This window comes from Passer domesticus, chromosome 17 (genome assembly GCF_036417665.1).
Source record: "Passer domesticus isolate bPasDom1 chromosome 17, bPasDom1.hap1, whole genome shotgun sequence".
Taxonomy (NCBI): Eukaryota; Metazoa; Chordata; class Aves; order Passeriformes; family Passeridae; genus Passer; species Passer domesticus.
The window spans coordinates 10,390,254-10,402,363 of record NC_087490.1 but is presented as its reverse complement, the minus strand read 5'-3'; the positions used below and the strand labels follow the sequence as shown (position 1 = coordinate 10,402,363).

The 12,110-nt window shown below is 50.9% G+C and overlaps 1 protein-coding gene and 1 long non-coding RNA gene across 2 annotated transcripts; one reads left to right on the top strand and one right to left on the bottom strand.

Moving 5' to 3' along the window:
- Positions 1-567: 567 nt before the first annotated feature.
- Positions 568-3,127, bottom strand: LOC135282535 (uncharacterized). The gene is made up of 3 exons (XR_010348658.1): positions 2,775-3,127; positions 2,436-2,586; positions 568-1,229 (listed from the first exon to the last, which is right to left on the bottom strand). It is a non-coding gene; the product is annotated as an uncharacterized LOC135282535 (long non-coding RNA).
- ALDH2 (aldehyde dehydrogenase 2 family member) lies at positions 1,902-12,060 on the top strand. Its single transcript, XM_064392370.1, has 13 exons — positions 1,902-2,103; positions 3,123-3,227; positions 4,188-4,328; positions 4,785-4,864; positions 5,240-5,351; positions 5,751-5,879; positions 6,299-6,412; positions 6,736-6,838; positions 7,463-7,647; positions 7,948-8,112; positions 9,762-9,919; positions 11,108-11,222; positions 11,468-12,060. Exons 1-13 carry the CDS (start codon positions 1,981-1,983, stop codon positions 11,498-11,500), a joined length of 1,563 nt encoding a protein of 520 aa, XP_064248440.1. The 5' UTR covers positions 1,902-1,980; the 3' UTR covers positions 11,501-12,060.
- Positions 12,061-12,110: the final 50 nt, after the last annotated feature.

Here is a 12,110-nt window from a genome sequence, read left to right as displayed (position 1 = left end):
TTTTTGGGTTCTCCTGCTCCTCCAGCGTGGTGCAGCTCCCAGCCCAGCTGCCCAGGCTGGCACCACCTGGCAGCCCTCAGGGGCACGAGGGTGCTGCAGAGCCCCGGGGGCCGTGCTGCCTCTCAGCACAAGGACCAAGAGGCTGAAGGGAAGCCGGTAACCCGAGCCTTGGATTCTCCCAAGCTCCAGGGTGAAATTCCACCTCAGCCTCGGGCGTTTGGCTCTGCTGTGGAAGGGGGAGGGAGCTGAGCCTGTCTCTGCCCAGCCCAGATATTTGGGATGGTTTCCCTGCAGGCACCTGACTCCTGCCCCTCCCGCCTCCTTCGGGCAGGCTCAGGGGACAGCCGTGGGGGTTTTGGTGCTGCTGGATCTGCCGCCACGCTGAGGGGAGGGAAGGGGCTGCTCGAGAGAGCCACAGGCTTTATTTAACACGCACCAGTGCTCGGTGCCGTGGTTGTCCATGCCGGGATCGCACAGAAGGACACTCGGAGAGCCCCGAGCTGGAGCTCAGCTCTGTGACGTGCCCTGGGGACACCTTGAGCCGCTCCCTCGGGACACAGGGGCACATCTCTGCAGGGAGAACAGGTCTGGCATCCCCCACGGGCGGTTCGACACGCGCAGGGCTGTGACAGGAGCAGAACACGTCGGAACAAGAGGTCCTTGTGAGTGCCACTTTGTGAAGGGCTGCCCAGGAGCCACCGCCCGGGAATCCAGCACCCTGCAAGGGACAAGGGTGAGGGAGGCTGAGACCCAGCACAAGAGGATTTCTTTTCAGCTGATCAGGGAAATGCTCAGCTTAATCCATGTCCTGCTGGATAACCTGGGATGGGGCTTTGCCCTCTCTGGGCTGAGCTGCTCCTCCCTGCACAACCAGGCTGACACTCCCTGAACAGGAGAGAAATGCCTGGAAAGTGCAAATGCTGGAACCTCCAGCAAGACTTTCAGCGACCTGGCTCATTCAGGACAGCGGGTGAAACTATTCCTGAACTCACATATTCTACAATTTTTCTGTCTCCTTTAATAAACCAGAGGCATCCCCGTCCCCCTTCACAGACTCCTCACTGAGTCTCTCATACAGGGTAACACCACAGGTCGTTTTCTCCCAGAGGTTAAAAACCTCTCTGTATTTTTGGTCTGTGGCTTCCTTGGTGATGTTGATGATACCCGAGCACACCTCTGCTCCCTGCATGTGAATCTGCACTTGGACACGCTGCAGTTGCACAAGGCATCTAAAACAAACCAGAGGAAAAGGCCTTTAGCCATTGTCGGGAGCGATTTCACAAAGCCTCTCATTTGCATTCACCGAGAAACTCGCAGTTGTGAAAGCACTTCCCTGGCTTTGCTCCAGTGCCCCCACACACGGGAGGGTTTTTTGGGTGCCTGGGTGCACGGTAATGGTGGCACATCCGTGGAACCGGGAGTGCAGGTCCCCAAATTCCCCCTCTTCACCTTCCCGCAAAAGTAACCAGCTCAACTGAGAGGTTTCTGGGTCTTTTTGTTTTTTCCCTTTTTTCTCCTAGTTGTTGCCTGCAATTAGGCACAAAGTTCCCCGGGTATGGGCCGGGACATGGCAGAGACAGGACAGGGACAGGGACAAGGACAGGGACCAGGACAGGGACAATGCCGGACACGATGAGGCAGCCCCTGTGCACCAAACCAAGCCTGATTTGAACCGAACGGAGCTGAACCGACCCGAACGGTGCTGAGCTGTGCCGAGCCCAGCCGAGCCACACCAAGCTGATCCGAGCGGGGCCGTGCTGAGCTGGGCCGAGCCGAGCCGAGCCGAACCGTGCTGCTCGGACCGAGCCTATTCCACACGAGCCAAGGACGCCGAGCTGGCTCCGCTCGCGCCGTGCCCAGGCGGGCCGAGGTGGGCGGTGCCGAGCGGTGCCGAGCCGTGCCGGGCGGTGCCGGGGCGGGGCGCGGACGAGCGGGGCTGTCCCGGCTGGCGGGGCCCGGCCCGGCCCAGCTGAGCTCAGCATGCTGCGGGCGGTGGTGCGCGGCTCCCGGCTCTGCCCGGCCCTGCTCCGGGCTCCCTTCTCGGCCGCTGCCGCCTCCCCCATCCCGGCGCCCAACCCGCGCCCCGACATCGCCTACAACAAGGTATGGCCGCGCCGGGAGCCCGGCCAGCCGGGCCGGGGGGTTCGGGGCTTCCGCGTCCGCGATCGAGCTCCGTGCGGGGCCGGGCCAGCCCGGGTGAGCCCGGAGCAGCGGGGATTTGGGCCCAAAGCCGTGGGAAAGAGGAACAACCCTGGGTGCGGGGCACAGGGCGCGCACCGGGCTCTGCCCCTTGCTCTCGGCTGGCTCGGCAATCCCGCATCGCTGCGAACAACGCAAGGAGAAAACTCTGCGGAAGGGCACCAGGGAAGGGAAGGTGCTTGGCCGGTTATCTGCACAGACTGGAGCCTTGTCCCAGGAGAATCCTGTGGGATCACCTGTGCGAGGTGCTGCTGCAAGGCAGCGTTCCAGGGCACCCGGGCACTCCTTCCCCGCTGGCTGTGCCCAGGCTCTTGGTGGTTGTCTGGGCGTTCTGCAAGTTCCTGGCGAGCACCACGATCTTTGCACTCCCGTTCTCTTGCCACAGACCTGAAAAAAAAAATACCCTTAGAAAGAAAGAGTTGGTAAAAAGCTGCTGTTAGCACCTGGTTCTGGTGCATGGGAAGCCTAAAACTGGTTAATCTGGGGAATAACAGAATCATTTAGATTGGAAAACACCCTTAAGACTCGTAAGAAATGCTGTAAAAGCTCTGGTGCTCTGGACAAAATCAGCTCACTGTAGCGTCTGTGCCTAAAGCAGTTTCCCACTCTTCCTGAGCTCCCCAGTGTTCCTGCACAGCTCCAGCCAGGCTTCCAGCTTTTGCAAGGACCCACCAAGATGGGAAGCTCTTCCAACTCACGTGCTGTTTGCTGAGCTGTGAATTCTTTTATTCACTTGAGGCTGTGTTGTGTGCTTTTAGGCTAAAGTATCTCCCTCATATTGCTGCAGGTTTGGAGCCCACACAAGTCAAGTTAAGCTCTTTTAATTAACCAGGCTCCTCAGATGCCATCAAAGAAGCAAAGCTCCCCCTGATTTCCCTGGGATCTGGCTCGAAGGCTCACCCTGCTTGGCTTTTTCCTTGCAGATTTTCATAAATAACGAATGGCACGATGCAGTCAGCAAGAAAACCTTCCCCACCATCAACCCAGCCACGGGAGAAGTCATCTGCCAGGTGGCTGAGGGCGATAAGGTAAATGTTGCTGGGGTGAGATGGGTTTGTTCTCCAGGGGGGCTGCAGAGGGAGGCACCACCCCAAGTCCCACCTGGGCAGCTCCGTGTCTGCAGCAGTGTCTGATCTGTGTAAATACCATGTCAAGTGCTGCTTGTGTCCTTCCTTGACTACTGCTTAAAAAAAGAGAAATGGCAGGGAATAAAGTCATGTAATCATCACCTGCCTTTTGCAAGGCCCTCCTGGGAGTCTGTGGCAGAGCTGAGGTGGTGTTTCTCAGCAATTTGGGGTTTTTTCTACAGTGTGGAAACCTGTGTGTGTTCCCTAAGGGAGGAGTGAGTGAGGGAAACCCTTTGTTGTTTGCTTCTCTGTGGCAACCTGGCTTGTCCTGGCGAGACCATTGCAGCAAGCCAGGACAGAGAACCAGGTAGGAACCAGCAAATGCCCTGTCAGGACAAAATCATGGAGCAGAGACAGCTGATCAAGGAAGAAAACTCCTTTGGACTGTATTCTGAAAAAGTCCCAAAAGTAGACTCCCAGAGCTTTTTCCATGCCTCATTCTAGGATGCAAATATTAACCCAGCAGGTGACATTGCAGAAATAACCTGATGATATTTGCTCTCTGTGTAGCTGAAATAACAGAGGGTGAGCACAGGCAGAGGTTGTGGCTGCACAGCTGTTGCACCCATCTGCTCCTCTGCCATTGCTGCTGCTCCCTCCTCACGGCTGCAGCCTGGGGGGGGAAGTGGGGCAAGTGGCCCAGGGCTGCACCCCTGTGCTCCCCTGGGACTGAGGAGTGCCGTGCAGCAGGGCAGCTGCCAAGGCTGCAGGTTCTCCCCCCAGGAGCCTGGCAGGAGCAGCTCTTGTGCTGCCTGGCTGCGGGCTGTTTTCTCCCGCACAGCAGGGAGAGCTTTTGTTGTTTCCAGAGAGGGAGGGGGGCTGGTTAATCCTTCCTCACCCTTTGCCTGGGCTCCCCCGCAGGCAGATGTGGACAAGGCAGTGAAGGCAGCCAAGGCAGCGTTCCAGCTGGGCTCTCCCTGGAGGAGGATGGATGCATCTCACCGCGGGAAGCTGCTGAACCGCCTGGCTGACCTGATCGAGCGGGACCGCGCCTACCTGGCCGTGAGTGCGGGGCGGGGTCCCCGGGGGCCGGGATCCCCGGGGCTGTGTCCTCTCCTGGGCCGGGATCCCCGGGGGCCGGGATCCCCGGGGCTGTGTCCTCTGCTGGGCCGGGATCCCCGGGGGCCGGGATCCCCGGGGGCTGTGTCCTCTGCTGGGCTGGGATCCCCGGGGGCTGTGTCCTCTGCTGGGCTGGGATCCCCGGGGCTGTGTCCTCTGCTGGGCTGGGATCCCCGGGGGCTGTGTCCTCTGCTGGGCTGGGATCCCCGGGGGCTGTGTCCTCTGCTTCACCCCCAGCTCACACCTGGACACACTCCCAGAGGGAGGGGAGGCACTTTTGGCAAGCTGAGAGCGAAAGGCCAAGGTGCAGGACAGATCCAGGCTGCAAGCTGAGAACTGACTCAGGGCTGTGCACGTGAGTTCCCCCCGGCTCCTCAGGAAACTCTGCTGTCTTTGCAGGCCCTGGAAACCCTGGATAATGGCAAGCCCTACGCCATCTCCTACCTGGTGGATTTGGACATGGTGGTCAAATGTCTCAGGTGGGTTTGGAGGCCACAGCTGGCCCATGGTGTGTCTCTGCAGGTTCAGCTACCTCCAAATCAGGCACTGTGGGGTCTGGGTCTGACTGATGGTTTCATATCAGACACTTTGGGTTTAGTTTTTGCTGTAATTCCACGGAGTTCCCCAAGTCACACAAGTGGTGGTCATCTGTTACAGCATAGAAATTGCAATGGGAGACACAAATATTTCTATTTACTGTCCATTCTTTAAATCACCTGTTTGGGATTTAAAGAAATCCCAAACCTGCCCTGCGTTGTGTCCGAGATGACTGAAACAGAAGAAGCCTCTTTTATTTTCTGTTGGCAGCAGACTTGTTATTTTAATTCCAGTGACCAAACTGTTACTGTTTCCAGATACTTTGCAGGCTGGTCCGATAAATTCCATGGCAAAACCATCCCGTTAGACGGAGACTTCTTCTGCTACACAAGACACGAGCCCGTGGGAGTCTGTGGGCAGATCATCCCTGTGAGTAAAATGTAGCAGCAGTTCCTGCAGGGCTGCAAGAATTCAGTGTTGTGCTGCAAGTTCCCCTCTGTTGCCAACCACTGCTTCCTCCCAGGGGTGAGCAAAGCTGGCCTTGCACTTCACCCCGGGAGTGCAGATCTGCCTGTTGATTTCAAGGGCTGAGTGAGGTTTACTTTGTATCTACTGATTAAAAAAACCCTAAGGGGTTTAAGTCCATTACCGGACTCAGAACCACAATTAAGTTTAAACTGCAGCCTAGAATTAACCCCAAAATTTTGTGTGATGAGGAAAAATCCAAGATTCTTCCCTAAGTGCTGATTTGAGTTGAGCTCACTGGTTCATTACTGACTAATCAGAAACTTTCAAGTTCACACCAGCAAATCTCTCTTTGTTTTTCAGTGGAACTTCCCACTGTTGATGCAAGCATGGAAACTGGGGCCTGCCCTGGCCACTGGGAACGTGGTTGTGATGAAAGTGGCAGAGCAAACCCCTCTGAGTGCTCTCTACGTGGCCAGTCTGATCAAAGAGGTGAGGACAAGGCCAGGATTCCATCACTGCTGGAGACAGGAGCAGGGAGGGCTGTCTGCAGGAAAGCTGGGTTGATTTATCAAAAAAACTCCCTTGTTCATATAAATGCATGTGCAGATGATGTAAGGGAAGGACTCTGAGGTTTGATTAGATAATGGACTTCAGGGTGATCAGAAAGTGAACATTTATCTGTATTTCTGTGTGCATACACACCTCAACTTGTGCTGGGGATGTGGGGTGGGAAGAGGAATTGTCCTGGTTATTCCAAACAGCATTAAAATGAAGCCCTGGGAAATCAAAGGAGAAATCAAAGGAGTAAAGGAGCTGCTGTGGGAGCTCTCCTGAGTATCACAAACACAGGAAAGGAGTGAAAGGTTGTAAAAGGAATAACTTTGCTGTGTCCTGCTGGGCACTGCCAGGCTGGATTCCCCCCGGGCGTGGTGAACATCATCCCTGGCTACGGGCCCACGGCAGGAGCTGCCATCTCCTCCCACATGGACGTTGACAAAGTGGCCTTCACCGGCTCCACCGAGGTAAGGGAGCACCCTCAGCCCTGGACAGGAATATCTCGTGGCTGGGTGAAACACTGGAGGTGCTTTGCCTTCTCCACCTCATGCAAAGCTCATTCCAGGGTGTGAGATGTGTATTTGCATTAGGTAAGACTCTTTTGTTCTGATTTCTTTCTTTAGAATATTTCCTATTGTTTCCCCTGACCTGTTTCTTATTGGAGGTGAAACTCTGGGCACTCAAAGCCCTGACAATGAGGATTAACATTAAATGCTGACTGAGATGTAAACCCAGAGCCCTCTTGCTGATGTGGGAGTTAATCCCAACACCTGCTCTGCTCTCCCTGCAGGTTGGACACCTGATCCAAAAGGCTGCAGCAGAGAGTAACCTCAAGAGGGTGACCCTGGAGCTTGGGGGGAAGAGCCCAAACATCATCATGTCTGATGCAGACAGTGAGTAGCTGCTGGGCAATGTTTGATCTTGGCTTCTTCCAGAGCTGGAGGGGAAAGGAAAAGGAAGGGAAGTTCTCCTGTGTGAGGCTCCAGCCCTGACACCACCATTCTGTGCCTCCTGCTGCAGCTGCTGCATTTGTGAATAAGCAATTCTCCACTCCCACTTCTTTTCCCAGAGCTGGGTAGTTCTGTTATCAACAAAAAAAAATTAATTGTTTCAGTACCTTCCTCCAGCCCTTGCTCCAGTTTTGTTTCCATTTCTCTTGGAGCACACCACTCTTTTCTTCTCCTATGAAGTCCTGCTTCCCTCATCCCTTGCATATAAACTCATTTTTGGCCTTGATGAGCCAACACGTGCTTTTATGTGGCAGTTAAGGGAGAAAATTTATCCTCAACACCTGATAATTTCCAATGAGGACTGTAACCTGCCTCAGATTAGATATTTTTCTGTAGTCTGGGGTGCTTTAATAAAGAATGAAATCTGCAACTCCTGCCCTCCAACCCATAGCAATTGCTATCAGCTGAAAGGACTTTGTATCCCCAGCAGTCTCTGTGATAATTGTGCTAAAAAATCACAGGTCTGGTTGGGTTTGTTTGCTTATTTGTTTTCTCTCCTCTTCCTAGTGGACTGGGCTGTGGATCAAGCCCACTTTGCCCTGTTCTTCAACCAAGGGCAGTGCTGCTGTGCTGGCTCCAGGACCTACGTGCAGGAGGACATTTACAACGAGTTTGTGGAGAGGAGTGTGGAGAAGGCCAAGGCCAGGGTGGTTGGAAACCCCTTTGACTTCAAAACCGAGCAGGGCCCTCAGGTGGGAGCAGGAACTGCCCTGAGCTGTTATCTCGTGGAATTGTCCCAGTCTCGAGTCCCTGTGTGGATTAGAGTGGGACTATCCTTGGCCCTATTGATTAACCCAGTTTGAACTGAGCCCATTATCACTGGTGCAGGAGGGAGGGGTTAATTAACCATTGGGACAGCTCCAAAACGTGCTGCTGCCATTTCCAAATGACCATTCCCTTTGGAGATTGCTTGGCAGCCTGCTGCAGTGAGGCAGGGCTGGAGGGGAACCCGTTCCCAGGGGGAGCTGACCTGTGTCCCTGCTGCCTCTCAGGTGGATGAGGAGCAGTTCAAGAAGATCCTGGGCTACATCAGCACGGGCCAGAGGGAGGGAGCCAAGCTGCTGTGTGGTGGCAGCCCCGCTGCAGACAGGGGCTTCTTCATCCAGCCCACGGTGTTTGGGGACGTGCAGGACAGCATGACCATCGCCAGGGAGGAGGTGAGTGCTGCAGCTCCGCCAGGCTGCACTGGGACATGCAAATAACACCATCTGTTTGGTTAATAGCTCTTAAAACTAAGTGCAGCAGTGGGTTTTGGTTTTTTTGTTAATTATTTATTTTAGGGGGTAGGTTTGTTAATGAGCTGTTGAGTTTTATTGCACGATTGATAAAGTTACATCATTTTATTTGTGAAATGTTTTACTTAGTGGGAGGAGCTAAGCATTCTTAATTAGTATTTTAAATCTCAATTTTTTTTAGCTTTTCAGCTTTTTAAATCAGATTTCTAGAGGAAGACTAAATTTATCTATATTACTACTAAACTTCTAGAAGAAAACGACATCATTTTATAAGATTACTACTTTAACAGAACTGCATCTGTCACTTCAGGAGGACTGAAATTACCATTTAATCACTCTGAATGACAAGGAGAGAGAATATATATGAGAATATAACCTCAGGTTATATTCTGACCCTGTCAGTGTTTTTGTACTACTGCATTTTATTTTAGTTTTCCTATTAAGTTTTATAGGGTTTAAAAAATCATTATTTATATTAATTTTCCTATTATGTTACAGGGATTTTTATTATTATTCATTTTAATTTTCCTATTAAGCTATAGAGGGTTTATTATTATTTATTTTAATTTTCCTATTGAGATAGGTTTTTGAAATTACTATTTATTTTAATTTTCCTATGAAGTTGTAGGGCTTTTTTATTATTATTTCATTTCCCTATGAAGTTATAGGGGGGTTTTATTATTATTTAATTTCCTATGAAGTTATAGGGCTTTTTTCTCCTTATTTATACACACTAGTAAAAAACCTGTTATTCCTGTCCTCATATCTTTGCCTGAAAGCCCCTTAATTTCAAAATTAAAATAATTCAGAAAAGCTGACATTTTCCACTCCAAAAAGAAGCTCCTGCCTTCCTCAGCAAACACTTGTCTTTGAAACCAAGACTGTGGCACTTTTCCCCCTCTTGGTGCAAAAGCCCCAGGTTCTATCTCAGACCTAGAGTAACTCAGAGCTAGAGTAACTCACTCAGAGCTAGAGTAACTCACTCAGAGCTAGAGTAACTCACTCAGACCCAGACTAACTCACTCAGACCCAGACTAACTCAGCTCAGACCCAGACTAACTCAGCTCAGACCCAGACTAACTCAGCTCAGACCCAGACTAACTCAGCTCAGACCCAGACTAACTCAGCTCAGACCCAGACTAACTCAGCTCAGACCCAGACTAACTCAGCTCAGACCCAGACTAACTCAGCTCAGACCCAGACTAACTCACCCAGACCCAGACTAACTCACCCAGACCCAGACTAACTCACCCAGACCCAGACTAACTCACCCAGACCCAGACTAACTCACCCAGACCCAGACTAACTCACCCAGACCCAGACTAACTCACCCAGACCCAGACTAACTCACCCAGACCCAGACTAACTCACCCAGACCCAGACTAACTCACCCAGACCCAGACTAACTCACCCAGACCCAGACTAACTCAGCTCAGACCCAGACTAACTCAGCTCAGACCCAGACTAACTCACCCAGACCCAGACTAACTCACCCAGACCCAGAACTCCTCCCCCCGTGTGCCTCAGCCCTGCAGCCCCCGTTGCCGTGTCCCCCTGCTGGCCTTTTGCAGATCTTCGGGCCGGTGATGCAGATCCTCAAGTTCAGAACCATCGAGGAGGTGATCGAGAGAGCCAACGACTCCAAGTACGGCCTGGCCGCCGCCGTGTTCACCCGGGACCTGGACAAGGCCAACTTCGTGTCGCAGAGCCTGCGGGCGGGCACGGTCTGGTGAGCCTGGCACCCCGGGCACCCCGGGCAGCCCGGGGCTCTCTTTGGGTCAGGTTTACCTGGGCTTTGCTCGGGGTCATGGCAGAATGTCAGGTGTAGTGGGAACGAGGTTAAATTTGGGTATTTATTTTTATAGGTATTTGGTTTTTATAGGTATTTAATTTTAACAATATTTATTTTTATAGGTATTTGTTTTTTATAGGTATTTGGGTTTTTATAGGTATTTGGTTTTATAAGTATTTATTTTTATAGGTATTTAATTTTAACAGATATTTATTTTAACTGGTATTTGGTTTTTATAGGTATTTGGTTTTTATAGGTATTTGGTTTTTATAGGTATTTATATATATTTTAATAGATTTAAATAGATATTTTATAGATATTTATTTTTATAAATATGTATAGATATTTATGTTTATCGATATTTATAGATTTTTCAATAGATTTTTCAATAGATGTTATAGATTTTAAATAGATGCTTTATAGATTTTTTACTAGTTTTGGATAGATTGTTATATAAATTTTTATAATTTTTATATAGATATTTAATAGATTTTTAAATATAGATATTTTATAGATTTTTACATATATATTTTATAGATTTTTTATTTAGATATTTTATAGATTTTTACATAGATATTTTATAGATTTTTACATAGATATTTTATAGATTTTTAGATATTTGTTTTTTTTAATAGGTATTTATTTATTTAGGCTGGTCCATCTCTCCTATGAGAATGGTTATGTGGGGGTGTTCACCTGGACAAGGCTCCAAGGAGACCTTAAATCCCCTTGCAGGGCCTAAAGGGGCTCCTGGAGAGCTGGGGAGGGACTGGGGACAAGGGATGAGGGACAGGGACTGGGGACAAGGGATGAGGGACAGGGACTGGGGACAAGGGATGAGGGACAGGACAGGACACAGGGAATGGCTCCCACTGGCAGAGAGCAGGGCTGGGTGGGATGCTGGGAAGGAATTCCTGCTGGGAGGGAGGGAGGGAGGGAGGGAGCCCTGGCAGTGCCAGCTGAGGGGGCAGCCTGGCTCCTGGCTCCTGGCTCCTGAGAGCTGTGGGTGGATCCCTGTCCTGCCTGACCCCTCCTGTCCTGGGGATGCACAGATTCCCTCAGGATCCCCCCCAGGGCAGCTCAGCTTTCCCTTTCACCCCCCCTTTTCCCCTTTTCCCCTTCCAGGATAAACTGCTACGACGTGTTTGGCGCCCAGGCTCCCTTTGGGGGCTACAAGGCCTCTGGCAATGGCAGGGAGCTGGGGGAGTACGGCCTGGAGGCGTATGTGGAGGTGAAAAACGTGAGTGTGGCTGTCCCCAGAGCCCTGCCACCCTCTGCTGCAGCCCCACAGTGTCCCCGTGCCCTTGCTGTGGGCTGGGACCCAAACCTTGAGCCTTCCCAGTCTCCAAACCTGCCCCTGACTGGCACACACTGTTATTTTTTTCCTCTCACCATTCCAGTGAATACCCCTGAAAAGAAAAGAAAAACAACTTGTAACTTTTTCCTCTTTCTTTTTTTTTCTTTTTTTTTTTTTTTAATCTCTAGGTGACAATCAAAATCCCGCAGAAGAACTCCTAAAGGACAGCAGCGTTCTCCACAGATTTGAAAATAACCATGCAGCTTCACGGCGCACAAAGCTGAACACAGGAAATTTAGTATGCAAAAATACGTAACTCTGCATTAAGAGGGTTTTTTTTTTTAGGTGTCTCGAGGAGCTTTTGTTAAAAAAAAAAAGAAACAAACCTACTTGGCTTTATCTTTTTCAAATACCAAATGTATTTGGCTGAGCACTAGCAAGGTGGGATGGTTACTTTGGGTACATTTTGGGAATGTGTTGTGTGGGTGCCATCACCCAGAGGAGAGGGGTGTGATCTTCACATCCCCAGCTGATAAACAAGCTTCTTTTCTCCAAGAAATCATTTAAATGCTTCTTTTAGGCTAGGGGGATTTATAGAATAGAAAATAACAGAATTAGGTCTATAACCCTTGTCCTTTGAACTGTTTCTGTTCTGTGAGCAAAGTGAACGGAGTTGTGTACCTGGGCCAGGGAGCAGTGTGAAATCTGAGGAAAAAGTGCTTTTTTTGTTCCGTCCTGCTGGTTGTAGCCACTCCAAATAAACATTTCTTGTCTCAGTGCAGTCAGCCCTACCTTTGTGAGCTTTGTGCCGGTGAGCCCAAGCGCACACAG